Genomic DNA, 21,373 nt, shown 5'->3' on the forward strand with positions numbered 1-21,373 from the left:
CTTTGAATATCACATCTCAGGCCAAAAAGGCTTCCAACCAGGAGATATTCCAGAATGACCTTCTGAGAAAGTGAATTTGAGACTTTGCATTGCCTCCTCCTTCTTTGAGAAAACCCACCAAGGCTTGTATCTGGGCCCAGGTCTCACCACCTTTACTGTGATCTTCTTCTTCTTCTTCTTCTTCTTCTTCTTCTTCTTCTTCTTCTTAATTGAATTTATATACTGTCCTATACCCGGAGATCTCAGGGCAGTTCACATAAGAAGATCACAGTATATAAAATAAAAATAAAAGCAATAACCCAAGAGTACCTCCCCAAAAAGAGCCACATTTTAAAAGGGCATGGGGTGTTGATCAGGTCAACCAAAGGCCTGGTTAAAAAGGAATGTTTTTGCCTGGCACTTAGAGGTGTATAATGAAGGCGCCAGGCGAACTTCTCTGCGGAGAGCATTCCACAGACAGGGAGCCACTGCAGAGAAGGCCTGTTCTTGTGTTGCCACCCTCTGGACCTCTTTATTAACACTAGAACACAACACCTACAATGAAAATACTAAAACCAGTTTGGGACCTTAAATAAGCTGGGTTGGATCCAAAGAGTTCCCCTCTGATATATCCTTGTCAAATGTAATGCAAGAGGGGCTATGCTTGGTAGCATGGGAAAGCATTGCTACTTGAGATTACATTTCAAAATGCTGGAGATACAGGGTGAGGCATATGACCTCAAATTTAAAAAGAAAAAAGGGTTGGATTTGCCCCTCTTTTTTCTGGGCATTAATTCTGAATGGCCCTTAGTGAGCAACTCAGAGCTATCACGTTGCCATCCAAAGCTAGAAGCTGACAACAAGGGCCTAGGTCAAAACAATGCAAGTTCTCTATGAGTCTGAGCCTAGATATTTCTTTTTGAAATGACTATTCCCCCCCATTGTTAACTCTTCCCTCTCCTCATGCATTAAACAAGGACTGTAACACTGTTTTAAAAGCAGTTGGGATGTGCCTCAACTGCGAAGATTTCCAAGTGACTTACCTTTGGATCTCTGAGAAAAAGAGCTCTCAAGATCAGTGAGTGGACATCTCCAATTGGAGGATAATGCATCAGAAGTCCCAAGCAGGTCTGATAATTACTTGATATCACTAAAAGTAATAGGAAATATGATAAGATTCCCCCCTTCCTCAGTTTGACATAAAAGGAATCATTCTAAGCACAATTTGTAGGGTTCTGGAAAAAATTATCGTTACCAAATAGTATACAGCTCCTCTCTCTCTTTAGTTAAACATAGCCTCAAATGGTTGAGGGCTGATTTACAACTTTTGCTTTGTTTCCCAAACATGTTAATCCTGAAATTAGCTTAAAGGTAAAGGACCCCTGACAGTTAAGCCCAGTCGCGAACGACTCTGGGGTTGCCGCGCTCATCTTGCTTTACTGGCCGAGGAAGCCGACGTTTGTCCAAAGACAGCTTCCGGGTCATGTGGCCAGCATGACTAAGCCGCTTCTGGCGAAACCAGAGCAGCGCATGGAAACACCATTTACCATCCCGCCAGAGGATTTATCTACTTGTACTTTGACGTGCTTTCAAACTGCTAGGTTGGCAGGAGCAGGGTCCGAGCAACGGGAGCTCACCCTGTCGCAGGGATTCGAACTGCTGACCTTCCGATCGGCAAGCCCTAGGCTCTGTGGTTTAGACCACAGCACCACCCGCGTCCCTTCTAAATTAGCTTAGAGAACCACTTATTGGCCCCTCTTAAAAGCTTGCTACATATTTTAATAGGGTGTATTAAATTTCCATTATCTAACCTCCGTCTAGTTAGCGTACAACTGTCCCTTTCTGGGTATGTGATGAACTTAATTATGGGTGAAATTAAATAAATCTTTTCTGCCAAGACTATGTAAACTACTTCATTTCTTTAGCACCATCTAAATCTTGGCAATCCATCTACTGAAGCTGTCAAAGGAGTGACAATTATTTTTGAATTGTTCGCCTAAACTACTAATAATAATAAAAAATATATTTTAGATAGTGCAACTTTACAGTTTTTAGAACTTCAGTTTTAGAAATAAAATCATTTTTATTAATTAAAAGCCTTTGTGAAAAATGTTCTTGCAACACAAGGCAAAAAATCATTGATAAAAAATGAAATCCAAAATATATTGACTGCTTTATGGCCTTAGAGACTTACTAAAGAGCTTCCCTGCACCCGCTTCCATGTGAGTCAATCTCTTATCCTTTGGTACCTTCCCATCTCTCCCTGAAGAGGTTTATGAGGAAAAGATTCAGGACTGGGCAAAATGAATAATTATAATCTGTGTAGGGAGCCACTTTATCATCTTCATTTCCGTTGCTGATCCGACAGCTTGTAATTTTATACATCTGCTTTCATTTGTAAAGCACTCACTTATCCTACTCATTTTTTATCTGTTCTGCCTGTTTCTTTTTCTTTCCTTTTGTTTTTCTTGTTCATGTTCAGATACCTGCTTTTCTCTCTTCTCTTTGAAGTTAGCATAATGAATGCAATACAATGGGCTCAGTCAAGAGTTCTTTCTGCCGAGTATAATAGATGGGACCACGCATTATATAGAACCAATCAAATCAAACGTAACACAGTATAAGGCAGTTGTGATAAGGATTCTTTATACTTTCTTAAAATAAATAAGAATGCTGGGAGTAGTTTGTCCTAAATGGATTTTGTAAGACAACATCTGATGTATTTTCTTCAAACATACCTTTTAACACTCTAACTGAAGCCAGATTTTAGACTTTTTTATTTGTTTCTTTTTGGGGGGGGGGAAAGACTAAGTGTGATTTGATTCAATAATGAGCATTAAAATATTGATCGTAGGTATTTGCAATTATAAATTGTAGGTAAATGCAACAAACAGAAGAAATGAATTTTCTTTATTATGTGACCAAAACCAACCTATTATCTTAAACAGGGGGTGGCAAATGGGAGGTGAAAACTTTTTGGGGTCTTTTTTTGTGATAGCTACTTTCCTTACATGTGTAAGACAAAAACAGACACTCTTTTATATAATACTTTGTTCTAGTTCTATTTCATCTTCAAGGTTGAAAAAAAAGAAACCCTTATGAATTCAAATTGGCGGAAACAGTATGTTGCAACATCAGTGGAGAGAAGCTGATACATTTGGATACCAGAATCATTTCTCATTTATATCAGTTCTTTGAAAGATATAGGCAAATACCTGAAAATATAGCTTTTTGGGGGGGGGGGGAAATATTTCTACTACAAAGTTCTTTTTGAAAAAGAAAGACATCTAGCTCATAAGTGAGCAATTATATGTCTAGAAGGCTTAAGAATAGTAGTATTGGTGCGGAGCAAAATTAAAAATACAAACTTCTAACTCTAGATTAACTAATCTGGGAAGACTATGGTTTTAGAAACATGGCATATAGACATCAATTGCAATCTCCACAACCTATATAATTTTATTTTTTTAAAAAAATATTCAGATTAAGAGAATAATTAAATCACTTATAACTTACGTGGCAAAAGCATTAACAGTGTAAATTAAGGCACCCTTGGCTAACTCCTGCACCACAGCACACACTCTACAACAGAGGTAGCCAATGTGGGGCCCTCCAGATACTGTGGTCTATGACTCTCATAATCCTTGACCACTGGCCATGCTAGCTAGGGATAATGGGAGTTGTAGCTCACAACAACTGGAAGGCTCCACCATGGCTAGTCCCATTTTACAGTTTCACCCATAGTAAAGGTAAAGGGTCCCCTGACCATTAGGTCCAGTCGTGGCCGACTCTGGGATTGTGGCGCTCATCTCGCTTTATTGGCCGAGGGAGCCGGCGTACAGCTTCCGGGTCATGGGCCAGCATGACTAAGCCGCTTCTGGCAAACTAGAGCAGCACACAGAAACGCCGTTTACCTTCCCGCCAGAGTGGTACCTATTTATCTACTTGCACTTTGACGTGCTTTCAAACTGCTAGGTTGGCAGGAGCAGGGACCGAGCAACGGGAGCTCACCCTGTCGCAGGGATTTGAACCGCCAACCTTCCGATCGGCAAGTCCTAGGCTCTGTGGTTTAACCCACAGCACCACCTACGTCCCATTGTTCACCCATAGTACACGCTTACAAATTAGCCTCCATACACCCACACTTCCATTTGGTCTTTTAGTCATAATCCTTTTCCTCTGCAAGTTGAGAGGCACTGTAGTGCAGGACTCTATGAGGCAGTGGCCATCTAGTTGCACACTGCTTTCCTTATATGCTTTCACATTTGGGTTAGAGAGAGAGATGCAAGACTGGAACCAGATGGGCATTGGTGCAAGTGTCTGTTTCATCATAAAGTGGCCTAAGCAAACAAGTGAAAGGAGAAAGCAGGCCCTACATTTATTTATTTATTTATTTATTTATTTATTATTATTATTAATACTTTTTATACTGTCTCTCACATCAGTCTAGAGGTGGTGTATTACATATAAAAAACCCTACATCAATAAAAACTTAATACAATATAATAAATAAAAACAGGTGGCTAAACTGTTTCAGAAAAAAAATACCTTAGAAAGACATATATTTTTATTCACATGGTAATATAAACTTGATATTATTTTTCATTCATTAGAATTTGAAGAGGTGCTTAGGCTATAGGAAGGAGCTTGTGGAAGGTCATCTTGCTTTACAGGACACTAGTAAAACAAATCTAAAAAGCTTTGTTGGGCTCACAGAATGACTTTTATGATACTTTGGACCATGGGCTCTATTTACAGCCTGCTTGATCATTTAGTCCCATGAAAGACTGTAACAGTATATTTTTTTTTAAGCATTCCATTTATTCCATAGTTCTGACAGTTTTAAAAAAGCCACTTCCTATATTAACTATTGCAAGTGATGTAAAGAAATATTTAAGGGAACAACCCTCTTCATAAGAAACAGCTCAGTGAGGACTAATCAAGCTCAGAAGCTATGGAACATTAACTGATAATTGGAAAATAAAACCTGAAAGTAAGTGATGGCAGTGGGACGGAATGGAGTATCCTGAAGGTGGGGATGGCTAGAACCCCTGAACAGTTTCAGTGCTGTTAGAAGGTGAAGATACACAGCAACATTTTGTTGCAGGTTCCTCTTGGATGGGATGTATTGTTTTTGTACCAGTGGTACTATATTGAATGCTGATATTTATATATTTGCACAATTCTTCTGAACTGCTTTGCGGTTCCTTACAGGGAATCAGATTGTAAATTCCAAAGTAATAAGGGTCTGGTCCAGCCTTTTGGGGGTTCTGTATCTACGTATGGAAGGACCTTCATGGGACACAGACACAAAAAAGGCCAAAAGGTCCCTTGCAGATTGCAACTGCCTCACTTAGGGGTTTTTTTACAGTCACTGCCATATGCTACCCTGATGCAAGGAAGGTGGGAAGAGTCCGCCTGTAATTTCCCCTTTAGAACAGTGCTAAGGCCTTGTGCAGAAAAGCTTAGGGATGAACTGGAAAAGAAGAGAAAAGAAAGAACACTTGATAGTTTCAAAATTCTGGTGGTTGTAGAAAAATGGATTAGCATCAATTCAATGTCCTCTATATATAAAAAAAGAAAGAACAACAAACAAACAAACAAACAAACAAACAAACAAACTGGAAAAGTCCATTTTTAAATGGTTTCAGGAATTTCAGTCCAAATGCTTTTTTTGGGCCAACCTCAAGATCTTAGATCATTGGGAATAGAGCATTTGAGGCAACAGAGTCTATCAAAGAATCAAGTGTGAATAATTGTTTGCAAGATTTGGCTCTCAGGTAGTACCCACAGGTGTGCTGGAGACTTCTGCATGATTCCTGCAAGTCAGCTAACGCACACAAAATCTTTAAAGGCTTATTCACAAAGACTTCACAGACATTTGCAGCTGGAATGTTACCAGATCATACAAATTTGCCCTGGAAAGGTGGGCTGACTTTAAAATACAATCTACTGGAAGGCCTGGTTATTGATAACCATAATTTGCTTAATTTACCTTTTTGTGGTTCTGCACGTCTCTCAACTAATTAGGATAAATTGGTGGTTTTATTACAAATTTATTTCATTTACTTTTTTACCTTCCCAAGTATTCTCTACTTCCTACTTGCTTAATAGAGATTTTGCTTTAGAGTAAATCTCCACATAGTTATCTATATGAAAATCAAAGTTTTGTTCTAAACATTCCCCTGAACTTGTATGTTAATTATGTTTATGGGACTCTAATGCACATCAAAAATAATTTAAGTGCTCATGTGACATATTTAAAGGCAAAATAAAATAAAATGCAGAGAATTTTTGAAAAAAATAAATTTGCTTTTAATACATTTTCCCTTATTTTAGAAATCCATAAAATATGTCAGTAGTGAATGCATAGTTTTACTCAATACACTACATGTGACAGAAGGTGGAGCTCTATACTTACCTTGGCCACTTTGTTTTATGCAATGCAATCTACACTTCTGTGTTTTAAAAGAGGCATAGCAGGAGGAAGAACATCCCAAAAACCAAAATGTGTTTTTAAGTTGTTGCTTTCTTATATATTATAAACAACTTCAAACCACATCCAATCAAAATGATTTTTTAATTTTTTATTTCAATTAGAAATATATTGCATTAAAAAAAAATATATATATATATATAGGCCATATGTATAATGTAATGCATACTCACAGGCATCTCTAATGTATAGCAGCATGGCTAAGAAAACATAGTCAACTAGATTGAGAGTGATGCTGTCAGCAAATAAAGCATCCCAGATGACAAGAAGGTCCTGGAGGGGAAATTCTCGCCCAAATAGAAGCCTTACCCATCGCCTGCAAATAAAGTCAACAAAACATATCAAAAGTTGAACCAAAAAGATCAGGAATTAATAGGGAAATCAAACACACAGTAACTTATGATTAAAATTGACATAAATATGTTTACGATGTTCTACATTATATCTTAACCTGGTTATAGAAGGAAGTGTGTGAAAGACTTTAAAAACTCTAGCTCTCTAATGTTGTTTAGCAGATAGGCTTTATTAGAAAAGCTTTGTCCCAATTTACTTATCATTTCAGCTTTATAAGCAAATGAAAGAAGCAGCTGCAATAACAACTCCAAAAAAGTCCACGGATGAGCTCAGCTGTAACAGGTTTCAGTGGAATTGATCAGTCTTCAATGGAGAGCACCTTCCTTCTGATTTAAAAGAACTTAAACGTCTGAACTGAACCCATAATCTTAAAATGGCATTAAGAGAAACCAATGGGCACTTAAGATTATAAATTTTACTTTAAGGATTTAGTTGCAACTGCCATCTGGTTAAACAACACTAGGTGCAAGATGGAGTAACTTTCAACGAGGGTTTATTTTGTTGTGTGCGTATTAGGAGTAATAAACACTTCATGAAGAATACAGAAAAAAGACAATAATGTGGAATTTTAAACGTATCTCACAGTAGCTTTCCTTTGGCTCCCTATGAATATCTACTTCTAAAATTTGAAGAGGTGCTACAATAGGGGAAGCAGGGGAAACATGGAGCAAAGCTAATTTTGCACAATTAATTCTAACAACATTATGTGCAAGGTGTTTTACCCAATAGTGGGAAATTACCCCTCAGTGACAAGCCTACAGGAAACTATTACCTTTCAGTGTCGCAAACATTACTCAGACTCTGCAGGAAGCCTATCGCTTTAAGTAGCACTTGTTCCTTCCCTTAACCCCCCCACCCACCCACCTTTCACATTTCACAAACTGTTAGGAGTCATAACTCAGCAATGCTTGATGCATTTGAGCTGACATTATTCACAAACGACCTCATGCAATTCAGGACAGAGGATGGATAAAACTAATACACTTAAAGGCGAAAAATACACCATGGCATAATGGGATTTGTTATTAGTCTTTTATCAGAAATCTCCTTTTCTTCATTACCACTTCATTATGCAGTGTTAATCGTTTGTAAATGTAGGATTCTACTGCTCAAACCAAAATCAGCTTCCCCGCTTTCTTCTTCTATTCTGCTTTTAGAAAGTCTCTTGGGAATATTAAGTCTTAGTCCCCAGAGGTATTCTGTTTTCACAGATGTAGACAGCTGACGAACTGGACTGCTTTAGTAACCATAATGCTGCCATTAATGATCTGAACCTCTGTGTCTCAATGGGTGTAAGCAATTCACACAACTGAAAATGGATGTATACTAACTGCTATCTGTTCTTTTCCAGCAACATTTCCCTTGTAGCAGCCATAAACCAAGGACCCTATTGTCTCTGAACTATGTTAACCATATGGCTTGACTTCAGCAAGTTTGCCTTCATAAAAAGGGATGCTTTAAGGAATTAAGTTCTAAGTTGGAGTGTTTTCTTACTAATTAACACTCTTTTATTGCTCTTTCAAATATTTAGAGATAATCTAAGTTTCACTTAATGATACTGTTGGACAAGAGGAGCCCCTTTCTTTTCAGATGGCTGTCTATAGTTTAATTATAGCCCTGTCCTGTTAATTTCAGCCTCACATCTGCTACACCTGCAGACTACTATGCTCACAACGGTGTACCCTTTTATCACATTCGGTAACACAATAATCTGTATTTTACCACACCGACATAGCAATTGCAACCAACTGCAAATACAGAAGGGAGTTTTTAAAGCAATAAAAAATATAAGAGTTACTACAATCTCCTTGCTGAAATGCATAGCCCCATGTTCTACACATGATTTCTATGTAATTAAACCATAATCCCCAAACAATCTGTAATTACTACCCACAGACAGTGGTTTAATAATGACCTGCAACACAGAGAAACAAATGCTTTGGAAACTTTAAACTACATGAGTGACATATTTTTAAAATCAAATTTAAACTTTAAAAGGAAATAATTTTTATTAAGAGTTACTGGGAACAACATCTTCCTGGAACCTCAGAGAGATGCTTCCCATCAGGGTAAACAGATAATACTGGACTCAAAGGACCAATGATTTGACTCAGTATAAGGAACTAAACCTCTGCATAGGTTATTTTTGGTGGTGGAGGGGGGAACCTAATAAGTCATGCATTGCTTTATCTGCGTAAACTATTTCTATTCTGACTGAGTATAACAAGCATTTCAGATACAGCTTGCTGTTTTCTGTACTACGTCCATAATCTTTTTCAAGAATGGTCCCACAAAAAGCTGAAGGGTTGAGGTTTCAAAGGCAGAGACGACTGTCCTTTAGGGTCTTAGCCCTCCATAAAGGGGCATGTCTGGGAAATCAAGTGGGGCTGATGTCTTGACCTGAGATTCAAGGTATTCTGAACCTGCTCTTAACATGCCTTTCTCCCACAATACGTCTCTCTTGTTCCCTTAAACATTTTAAGCCAACCACAACCCCTTCCACGTTACACAATTCACTTTCCTTTGCAAATTTAATGGACTCTGCAAGGTAAGAACACACTGCTAACATAGGCAGTACAGTAACAGCAAAGAGATTCTGCATAACAAGTTTCCATCATCAGCTTCCATGTCATTCACAAGCACAGACTCTACACCAATTGTTGATCTATTTGCATCTGGAAAAGTCTACTACAAGTATAGGTGAGGTCTTCCATGCTAGTGACACCAGATACCTGCTAAGCACAGGCTGATTTTTTGCGGGGAGAGCAGGAAACAAACCTTTATCTAAAATGTTCTTCCAATTTGGACTGGGGTCCTGTGCTGTTTTTCTTCTGAAAATGCCCCTGAGCTTTGCTTTCCTCCCCACAACGTAAACAACACTTGGGGAGTGGGGAAAAGAAGCCAGCAGCCAGGAGGGAGAATACACATTCATTCAAATGTCGTTTAGTCTTCAGTGGAACCAGGCATACAATGTCCTTGTTTTTGTGATGCCCAACACCGGCTCGTTTCCATATTCTTCATTTATGTATGATCTAATCTATTTTTAATATTGACTTCCCCCCAACTCATCCCACGTGCACTTGTTACAGTTCAAAGTATCTATTCCAAAACGTGTAAATAATAATAATATTCTGTAAAAAACATCACCAGAAAAATAACAATAGCATGCAATAGAGAAACCTTCACTTCCAACGCTTACACAAAATAAATACATGAAATTACTAAGAACTCAAATTCTATTACAGAAAGCTAACTCATAAGTACCGAGATAGATTAAAGGAGGATAGGTCTAACAATAGCTAATTAAGACATGCTAGTTAAATGGAACCCCTTTCTTTGGGAACAGTCTACACTTAAATGCCAGTTGATTGGGGGGGGGGGGACAAAAGCATGGGGAGAGTGGGCTTACTAGAAAAAGTGTGATTGGCCACTGTGGAAAACAGGGTGATGAATGAGAGGTTTTATTTATTTATAATAAAATAAAAATGTGTATCCCACTCTTCCTCCCAAAGGAGCCCAGGACAGCAAACACATCAGTGATAAAACAATGCAATTCTTGGCCTGATCTAGCCGAGCTCTTATGTATATCACGTAAATAGTACAGATGGTTTATACTGCCTGCCATTTAGGCTTCACGCACCCATATTTTGCCTTTCTCCCTCTCTTTTTCTCTCCAGTCCTCTTCCACTGCATTTGAACTGGTGTCATTGTTATATAAATGTTTAATAAGAATTTGTTTACAAGTTGAAATTAATGACCCAGAATGCCCAGTGGAAGGAACAGATTCATCAGCGATGCCAATTTGGAAATAAATTCTACTGCCATTCGCAGATCCCACTAACTAGCTTTGAAAGAATACAATGAAGCCGTATCTGTGGAATGTGGAGGGTGGGCAGAGGATGTCATGTGAAAGGTTGGTGCCGGGGAGAGTTTATGGAATGGATGAAATAACAGGGAGGAGTCTCCAGTGATTGGCACAGAAACAAGGAACTGTGTGAAATGATAGGATACGTGGAATGCCAATTGTTTTGTGGGAGAAAAATGTTATTGAGAGGAGGAATAAGAAACCATGGGAAGCACAATTATTTCACCCATAGCTGACACCCTACGTTTAACTCAATATCCCTTCCTGTTACTGTCTGCACCCATATATGTATAATATAGCTCTCCCACCCTGGCTGAGCTTTGTCCAACCTGACATATGCTTCTACCTTACCATCACACATCCAACTCTCACTCCCCAAGCAGCAGTATATATATACATACATACATACATTTTTGGCCATGCATATCTTCTAAAACTTGCTGATGAGTATGCAACACTTACCTCTCAGTTTTGCTACTGAATTTTTTAGTATGTTTTAGTTATATCTGGGCTTTACTGTGATGGTGGTTGAAATTTGTTTATTGTCCTTCATCTGAATATCCCAGGGTGGTTCACAACATTTATACATTCTTAAACATTTATACTGTGCTTTTCATTATACAATAAATTCAAAGCGACTTACATACAAATTTAAGACAAAGCTCCAAAGCCCAACACCTAAGAAACAAAACTGCACAAATCGTAAGTTATAAAACCGTATTTGGGAGGGAGCGTTCATATAACTTGTTTTAATTAATGGTTTGTTTTAGTATTACTATAAAGCACTTTAAGAGGTCGCCTGGATCCCACCCAATAATCAACATCTCTCTCTCTCTTTCAAATATACTCTCCACGCCTACCTGTCTTACATTCTTTAACTCCAACTGTTTATTTTGTAGCTGAAAATACAGCATGCACCCATGGTGTCCCCCAGTATAACCCCCCAGCAGCTATGTTCCAAATACATGATCCCCCCCCCCCAAATCTTTGATTACTGCAGTGCTGTCCATTTACACACATCACCCATTTTCATTCTTCTTCTCCAAGAACAGCCCCACACTGTCTGGTTGTGTACCATAGTACACTTTCAAAAATGTCTGGTTGACGCCTACCTTCCCCGCCCCCTCAACCTTTATTTATCAGCTTTGTGATATCATAACTAACCATTTCCATGCTTTTTGGGGTTACAACTCCTCTCATCAATCCCAGTTTTTCCAAAAATAATTCCAATTTCCTATAAGAAGACCAACTTCCACAGGTCCTTTTTTCGATCCATTGTGTACCGATTCCAAAATCTGGTTTTCTTTTACACCTGAGAACACACTCTTAAGAATTATCTAGCTGCAAACGTCCTGCTCTCACTCAAATAATTAAAACATGCAATCTTACCTTGATACTGTAGTAGGTATGCAGAACAGATACATTAAAAAAGCTGCAACTGTCTTGTTTTGGTAATCAAGCTTTTTTTCTAGTCTCCCACCCTAAACCCAATGTGCCTTTTCTTGATTCTCTCTTTTCAGTTTCCTTGTCCCATGTTTGCTATTATTTTCAACAGAAGCACCAAAAAGGGTGAGTTTAGTGGAGGGGGAAAACAAACCTTTCTATCATTCTTTCTTCAAGCTCTTCATAGGAATGGGTGTACTCCTCACCTAACCAGATTTAGCAGTGATTTGGGAAAGGGTCATAGCTTAATGGTACAACATCTGCTTTACATGCAGAAAGTCCCAATTTTAATCAATGGTATCTCAAGGTAGGGCTAGGAGAGACCCCCATCTGAAATCCTAGAGAGCCACTGCTGACAATTTATGGACCAATAGTTTAACTCAGATAAGTCAGCTTCTTATGCAACTAAATCAGCTCCGATAAGGAAAATTGTATTGAATAGTTATGGTTTTAACAGAGAATGTAAGATGTTTCAGCTATAGATTTGCCTCTGCAGATCATTATATCCTAATCAAGGATGGAGACTGCTTCTCGATTGTTGGGAGAAGGGGAAAAATTTATCTGCCAACCCAATATTTTACCCGTTTCTCTCTTCATTTTCTATCATACAAATTAACGGCTGCCATTCACTTCAACAGGGAAAAGTAAAACAGCCTACACTTGAGTACATCGCTATGGTGGGGGCACAACCTGTTCATTAACTATTAAGTGTCCAAACCAGGTTTTCACAGCTGGAGCCATGTTCCTCCTTCCTTTTGTGAAGGCAGAATGCAGGAGCTAGTAGTATGTTTCCAAAAACCTATTTCCAAAATCCTGCAGGAGTCATGTTCAGAAAAGGAGCAGAAATGAAGTTAGTTTTTCAGTCTTAGAGGGATCAATCCTGTAAATCTTGGCTGGTCTGGAGGAGCTCTTGCCCTTTTCCCAGGAAGGTGTAGGGACACATAAACCACTCTTCTGCTTGGTCTTGATGCCTATTGCAAAGAGTTCTGTGCTGATAGGGTATGGACCAAGAGGTCTGGTCTTGACAGCTCTACTGCTTGGGAATAGGCACAGAGAATGAAGGAAGCTGCATAAAGGACCAGTATTCTTGATGTTCTGCCTTGTTCTCACATTCCCAGCTATACATGATGGGCCTTTCCTGTGGAACCACAACATTCACTATGAGAAGGATTATTTCCAGTCTAGCACAACTATTTTATTAAGCTCCAGTTGAGCCCTGTAGATGAACAGCTGATGAACTTCAATCAAAACCAGGTTATGACTTGGGTAGTTCAGGCCACTTTATAATGAAGCACAGAACATTTCAAAAGATATTTGTTCTGCAAATTCGCAACTGAGGAAAAGCTAACATTTCAGAAAGAAGAAATAGGAGAGATTTATGTCATCACAGTATTTCATCTTATGCCTATGGTAAGCTCTAAAACTAAATTAAGCTGCCCTTCAAAGGCCATAGACAGCAGTCCATTTCAATCCATTAGTTTGGCTAAATGCCTTCATACATTCATGAAGAGAGTCATTATCATCAATCTTCCAGTTATACCGACCAGTTGACTAATTGTTTATGCATGTACCCAGGAAATACTGGGTGTTTCCTCATTGCTAACACAGTTCCAGAGAGAGCTCAGTAAACAGCTAGTCCAGTCTGAAATGTACAAAGATAATGATTTAAATACTCTGCTAAGCAAAAAGTGCTAAATTGCAGCTTTATTTACTTCCCTAGGTCAGAGGTAAAGAATAATTTTGGGCTTCTTGAAATCTCATAGTACACCTTTTTGAGATGTAGTTTTTGGCAGCGCTAGAAATAGGTTGGGTGAGGATTTTAAATTTGTTAGGAAGAAATTAGAGAACCTTAGTCTTTTATATAGACGGTATTACAATGTGCTAATTTAACTACACAATTTTGTGCATTTGAAGTTATTCCTATTACTTTTTTAACAGGGCAAAGGAGGATTGTACTAGAAGTACTTTTATTTTTTACATAGAAACACAGTTTACACACTTATTTACTTACACACACACACTTTCTTACTTTTCTAAAGTAGATTGCCTATAGCTAGTAGAGATTGGGGGTGCACCTTAGTTGGACATTTAACATTTTTGGGCAGGAAAATATGGTATCATTTAGTTACTTACATATTCCTATAGAAACCCTGCTGGCACTAAAGAGTTTGGATGATAAACAGCTAATTCATTAACTACAGTATTTGCTGGAAAATATGCATTAAATAATGCAGTACAGAAATTGTGGTTCTTCTAAGTCCCTGTCTGGAGAGGAAAAGGGGGGAGAGAGAGAGAGACATGCAGAGGCAAGCAATGTCTATGCTGCTTCTAATTATTCCAATTATCACGGCACACTATGAAAACTTGATTAATAACACTGAAGATATTGTTGTGGCAATTAGCCATATGGTTGTGGGACTTTATTCTGTCACGATTTAGCCATTAGCATCTACTTATGTTTGTCAGAACAGTGCATCCGTGACAAGTTGAAGTTCCGCTCACCTTGCTGATTCCCTTGTGAGCAACACTAGAGAACTGTTTATTCCTGGGAGCCCTTTACCAGAGTAAATTTTTCATGTGGCATCAGGTCTGACTGGGGACAAATGTCAAGTAGCTTATGCGACGACCCATCAAGCCTGGCTCTTTCTGCAAAGGTACTTACTAAATTGCTTGTCAAGGCAGACTTCTTTCAAAAAATGATTTGACCAGGAAAATTAGTGTCAAGTGACTTGTACTGAATGTTTTGAATGGTTAGTAATTCAAACAATATGCACTTTTCATTATTTAGACGTAATGAAATGTTCCATTGTGATTTTATACAACTATGTAGCATGCATTACAGTACACGTGAAATGCATACCTACAAGCCCTGGGACTGAGGGCCAAGGCCACCATCACTTCTGACCAGCACAAGTTCGCATGCGTGTTTCTTTTCAATGTAAGTCAGCATATATCAGTGTTTGCATGTATATTCTCTCTCTCTCTGTGTGTGTGTGTGTGTGTGTGTGCGCGCGCGTGAGAGAGAGAGAGAGAGAGAGAGAGAGAGAGATGAATCCATGTGGATAGCTGACCTTCAGGAAGTTTAGGTGAGTCAAGCAAATATTCTGCTGACCTATATGAATCCACTGGTGCAATAACATCGGAAGCATTATGTGAGTAGGCTATGGAAATGGTCAGGAAGAAAAGACACTTAAGTTATTAAGGGAGAGAGGGAGTTAGGAATGCCAGGATTTAAACTGTAGAAATTTCAAATAACTTTTAAGTTCAATAGCTGACTAGCATCTAAGAGAAGAACGACCTGCCTATTTGTTAGTTAGGATATGTCTTAAGAATTAGCCCCAACTTCCTTGTTTGCTTAACTGAAATTTTATATTCTATATGGTCTTATTAACAAACCAACTTCTTTGGTTGAAATAATCTGGTGTGTCCTGATGGATAGATCCTGAACTGCCGCATTTAACCACACCTGGTTGCCCTGGGGATTTTAGCCAGGGTACTGCACTGGTGTACATTAACCCTGGGGAACTGGTTGGAAAATGGCAGAGGGGTGACTTAAGATTCCACTTAAGTTTCTCCCCCAGCCAGATACTACTATGAGTCAGAGAATCATAGAATTGTAGAGTTGGAAGGGACCCTGAGAATCATTTAGTCCAACCCCTTCAATGCAGGAATGTGAAGCTGTCCCATACGGGGACTCCCTGGTGCATACATGACTCTTCTGAAGATCCCAGAGATGTCACAGACTGTGAAAGCAGTGGCTCCAGATGAGGTTGCCTGTCCCACCCCAAAGTGCTGTCACAGAACAACTTAGAAACATTTTGACCTGAGAGGAGGCGAGAGAAGACAGAACAGCTGACGGCTTCCAAGGAAACTGTCAGGAACAGTAACGCTTACAGCATGGTCAGAATTCAGCAAGAATTTATCGTCCCTGATCTCTTCCCACTCCCAGCTTGCCTCTGTGCTGCTACTAATTGTTATTCCATTGGATGCTCTGCTCTATGCAACAGGCATTTCTGTTGCAGGATAGGCCATTTTACACCTTGCAAAAAATGATGCATGAAGTGAAACTAATAAAAAATGTATTTCCACTTTTGCAGGAGTTTCTTCACAGGCATAACTGTGAGAGCTACTATGGTGTCTGCCCATTACAGCACAGAACAAACTCCCATGCAAGTATTTGCAGAACAGCACTAGCACCTATTTTTCCCACTCACAATTATTTTGATCTAATCAATTGTTTTCAGGTAATAACTTTTTTATTTTTACATTAACCCAGCATTTTAGAATTTGAAGGAAATAAAAGGGGAAATATATGCCTTACAAATTTAACTGCTCAGCTATTTTAGAGCTTGGGTCAACTTCAGATAAACTCTGGGAAAAATTCAGCTAACAAGGAAAAACATTTGTAAGTTTCAAGGAGTCATGGAAAACATACTTCCTGATGTCTGAGACTCTGGTGCATATGATTTTGACAGCTTACACTGCTGTACCTGCTCATTATATGGTCCTGTTACTACTGCCAGATATTTTTTGTCAAACAGGAGGAGGTTGGAGGTCTTCAGATCCCATTACACTACTAGAGGTCTTATGTTGACTTGTAAAGCCTTATACAGCTCAGGAGCTCAATACCTTAAGGATCGCCTCTCCCCATACAAACCGACCCAAATCCTGCGATTGTCATTTGAGGCCCTTCTCTATGTCCCCCATCCCAGAGAACATGGGTAGGCAAACTAAGGCCCGGGGGCCAGATCCGGGCCAATCGCCTTCTAAATCCGGCCCACGGACGGTCTGGGAATCAGCATGATTTTTACATGAATAGAATGTGTCCTTTCATTTAAAATGCATCTCTGGGTTATTTGTGGGGCCTGCCTGGTGTTTTTACATGAGTAGAATGTGTGCTTTTTAAAAAAATGCATCTCTGGGTTATATGTGGGGCATAGGAATTCATTCTTTTTCCCCCCTTCCAACATATAGTCCGCCCCCCCAAGGTCAGAGGGACAGTGGACCGGCCCCCTGCTGAAAAGGTTTGCTGACCCCTGCCAGAGAGGTTCAGAGGGTGGCAACCAGAGAACAGGCCTTTTCTGTGGTGGCTCCCCAATTGTGGAATGCTCTCCCCAGAAAGGCTCGTGTGGCACCATCACTGCATGTCTTTAGGCACCAGGAAAAAACATTCCTCTTAATCCAGGCCTATGTCTATTAAATAATCTGGCCAGTGAAAGTGTGTGCGGGAGGAGGGGAGATGACTGTTATTATGAAGGTTATTTTATTAACAGGTTGTCTGCCAGTATGTTTTTTATTATGTTTTTATCATTGATACCAATCGAACATTTTGGAAGTCGAACGGGCTTCTGGAACAGATTTCATTTGACTTCCAAGGTATGACTGTATAGGGTGCTGTGCTTTAGCACACACTTGGCGGTTTCAGTAAACAGGGGATGCCAGATAGATTCTCATGTATGTCAACACTTGACCTAGATTCTCAGATTTTCAAGCAAAATGAGCGATGGAAGAGCCTCCAGTGGTTGAGCACTAAGTTTTGCTAGTCTTAGCTATAGCTAACTAGGTTGCTGGTTCAACCATTAACAATGAAGTAGGTTCCTGGGATAAGGGTAAACTACCGTATTTTTCGCCCCATAGGACGCACCTAGTTTTTTTGGGGGGGGGAATAAAGAAAAACTTTTTTATTTCCCCCCCAGGCGCGGGGCTGGCGTGGGGGAAGCCCGAGCTTCCCCCGACCCCAGCCCCGAGAACAGCCTGCTATCCGCAAGCCTAGGGAGCCCGGCGGGAAGTCGCGCTGGGCTCCCTAGGGCTGCGCAGAGCTGCGCGAAGCCCGGGACTGCAGGCAGCTCTGCGCAACCCTCAGGAGACCGGGGTGAAGTCGCGCCGGTCTCCCGAGGGTTGCGCAGAGCTTCCTGAAGCCTGGAGAGCGAGAGGGGTCGGTGCGCACCGACCCCTCTCACTCTCCAGGCTTCAGCGAAAGCCTGCATTCGCCCCATAGGAAGCACACACATTTCCCCTTCATTTTTGGAGGGGAAAAAGTGCATCCTATAGGGCGAAAAATACGGTATATGCCAGAAGAAAGGTGTGGGTAAGAGTAAACACAACCCCATAGCTCACTTCTGGTTCCCTACAACAAATCCTTTTGCATGATCGTGGCCAGAGAACAACATGCTTACCACTTTTGAGCACTTCTCTAGGTTTTCTGGAAGGTAACCCATTTTATTCATATTTCTAATATCTAGATACCCATTCTAGTCAGCTAGATGCTAATTGTGGAGGGCACCTTGGGCGGGGGGGGGGAATAATTTGTGCTCCAGAGAGGAAGCCCAATTGTGAATTTAGGCTGTTGTGATAGGATTAGAGCCCTACCAGTGTGTAACAGCGTACAAAGAGCAGTATGTGATCTCAGAAGCACCCATGACAGTCTGGAAGAGTGTATGAAACTTGGATGAAGCCTGTGTTCCTAGAATGGCTGCCTTCACAGCACATGAGACAGCCACTAGGACAGGCATAGGCGAACTCGGCCCTCCAGATGTTTCGGGACTACAAGTCCCATCATCCCTGACCACTGGTCCTGTTAGCTAGGGATGATGGGAGTTGTAGTCCCAAAACATCTGGAGGGCCGAGTTTGCCTGCACTAGGACATCATGACTGCTGCCTCCAAGGACTTGAGACTGAATCATAGTAGTATGATTCACCTTTGACAGGCAGGAAGCACCTTCCTTTTGGTAAAGACAAGACTTCTTTGGGAAAGCCATAAAACTAGGCTTGAACAAGAAGTCTCCCTTACCCTGCATTGATGTAATTAGTATTAAATGCTGCAGGATCTTTTCTTAGCTTAGCTCTGATAAGGAAACACATTCTCACTTCTGGATTCTTTTAGGGAGATTGAATTTTCCCGCTGTGGAAAATGGAACACTTAGACATTAGCTTCCCCAGTGCTTCCTGGGGCAAAAACTGAAACTGGTTCAGAGCCTTGAACTCTCCTTCCACAGAACTGCAGAAAGGAAAGGCTTTTGCCTGCACCTTCTAGAGCCCTTGAGACTTGTTCTCGCATTTCTTCTTTGCGGCTGACTTTTGAGGAAGAGAACTGTTTCCTCTCCTTCCTATTTGGCTTATGATTTTCATGTCGACAAGACTAAAGAGGCCAGAAAGAAATAGCAAGCTGAGAAATGTTCCATAATGAAAATAATTACTTTGTCCTTTCCAGAAATTTCTTAATGCCTTCAGCTGCAGAATGCTGATCCCTGGCATTTCCCGGGTTCTCTTGTGAGGTTCATTGTGACTTTATGAGTTAATCACGTCAGGAATAGTCATTTTAGCTCTCATGCCTTTAGGAGTAATTACACATTTAAATGATTAAACAAATCAGGAAAAAATATCTACCGCCTAACGAAAGCAGTTAACGCTAAAATCCTTTTTTATATATTAGTATCACAAGTCGTTTGTAAATAACATGTTCATTTTAGAGATGTAAAGAGTTCTGTCATGCCCTATGAAATAAATTATATTTTACTGGTGCCCGGGTGTTTCATAATTTCTATTTATTTGCTGCAAGAGTGGAGAATTAAGATAGAGTAGTTTATTTCACCAAAAGACTGACAAATGGCTCATTAGATACTTATGGAGCTGAAGCTAATTGTATGATTTTTTGGGGGTATTAATTGTCACTGCCTGCTTAACTAACTAATGCTGGTCACAATTATACTGCCCTTACCCTGCACTCTCATTCAGGTTAAAACACTTTGCATGCTAAAAGAAAAGGGACAATATTTTTTGCTAATGTAAACCAAAACATCACTATTTGGATTGGAAGAGCATGTAGGAGGAGTAACAGAGGATTAATGGTTCCCATTGGAGACACCAATGACAGTCATATCCAAATTGCAGTCACCTCACATCAAATAACAGCTTGAATCACAAATATTCCAAGATTCTACTTTCCCCCCACCCCAGCTACAAATTAAATATAATTTACATTACTTAGGGTTTTTTTTATTTCATCGGAGACATAAGGTCAGAATTGATTGAATATGTACTACCTGCATATAATGATTTCCAGTTTTTTACAATCATGTGCTAATGCTCTACAGTAATGGCCTATGGATGAAGAGACAGATGTACTACCAGTCATTCGCTACACATTTGCATTAACAAATCATCATTTAATTGAAGCCCATCCAACAAGTTTATGCTACTTAAATAAAGTTCCTTTCAATAAAAGATGCCACAATGACACATGGTTGCTAGCTGCAATGAAAGTTTGGTGGGAGGGTGATTTATTTTCAGTTCATAGATTTAGGTGTATATCGAAGATGCATTTATTAATTTGTATTTTGCCGAGAGATAAACCACCTGACAACTAACACAGTGTTCCAAGCTAGTTCCAGTCTGAAATGAGATCATTTACTCTTTGAAATAATTATTTTGTAACACTACAATTTCATGCCTTGCAGGTTTTATCTCCCACACAAATATATAATAGACCATGAATTGTGTGTTAATATTTTTAGGCAAGCTCTAATAATGAGTCTCATATCCTGCTGTTACCAACGTGGACTAATTCTTTTTTTCCTTTAGATGTCTCGTTGCAGACTACAAACTTTGGCACTACAGTTAGAAATCAAGTTGCTTTCCTATAATTTTGATATTATTGTTCATTTTTCTAAAAAAAAATCAGTCTGGGGAACTATTCTGGTAATTTGCATGACTACAAATTTCAGATGCAGAAGAATACTTTGAATTCTATAATGTAAAATTTGAAGGCTGAAAGAACGCAACGCATTAGTGCAACTAATGCTGCAATCCTAGGCACATTTATTTGGGAGTAACCCTCATCGTATCCAGTGGGACTTACTTCTGAGTCAACAAGTTTAGGATTGCAAGGTGAAGTGTTCATCTTGTAAAGATGGGCTTACAGTAGTCTAAGTCTATCTTTTTTTGTTAGCTGCTTTATGCATCCAAAAGTGAGATAAATTTTTGATGATCAAATACAACGTAGTCACCTGTTTTTACCTCTTCCTGTTTTTATAATGCTATTTTACTGTTTTTATGGTAAGACGTTGCAGATTTTATGTTATTTTGTATAATGCTTAGTTTTTATATTAAGAAATTTAGAAAAGCTCTATAAATAAATCACAAAAGGAGCTGTATTTTAAATTAATATTTGATTCCATCTACACAAAGTAAAGATGAACAAAGGATGCTGGCTGAAATCTCGCATTGCTGACTAATCT

The 21,373-nt window shown here is 39.5% G+C and overlaps 1 protein-coding gene and 1 long non-coding RNA gene across 10 annotated transcripts in view; one reads left to right on the top strand and one right to left on the bottom strand.

Annotated features, from left to right (window-relative positions):
* The window catches only part of TBC1D5 (TBC1 domain family member 5), a 219,661-nt gene that overhangs the window by 54,344 nt on the left and 143,944 nt on the right, over positions 1-21,373 (bottom strand). For all 8 annotated transcript variants that reach the window (XM_080974678.1, XM_080974681.1, XM_080974679.1 and 5 more), the window contains 2 exons: positions 6,649-6,791; positions 1,023-1,129 (listed from right to left, as the gene is read on the bottom strand). In XM_080974678.1, coding sequence (XP_080830804.1) covers positions 1,023-1,129; positions 6,649-6,791 — 250 coding nt within the window. The remainder of the gene's footprint in view (positions 1-1,022; positions 1,130-6,648; positions 6,792-21,373) is intronic.
* Positions 1-21,373, top strand: part of LOC308459612 — an 87,592-nt gene that overhangs the window by 34,591 nt on the left and 31,628 nt on the right. The gene's annotated exons all lie outside the window — the stretch shown is intronic.

This window comes from Podarcis pityusensis (genome assembly GCF_964106645.2).
Source record: "Podarcis pityusensis genome assembly, chromosome: 12".
Classification (NCBI taxonomy): domain Eukaryota; kingdom Metazoa; phylum Chordata; class Lepidosauria; order Squamata; family Lacertidae; genus Podarcis; species Podarcis pityusensis.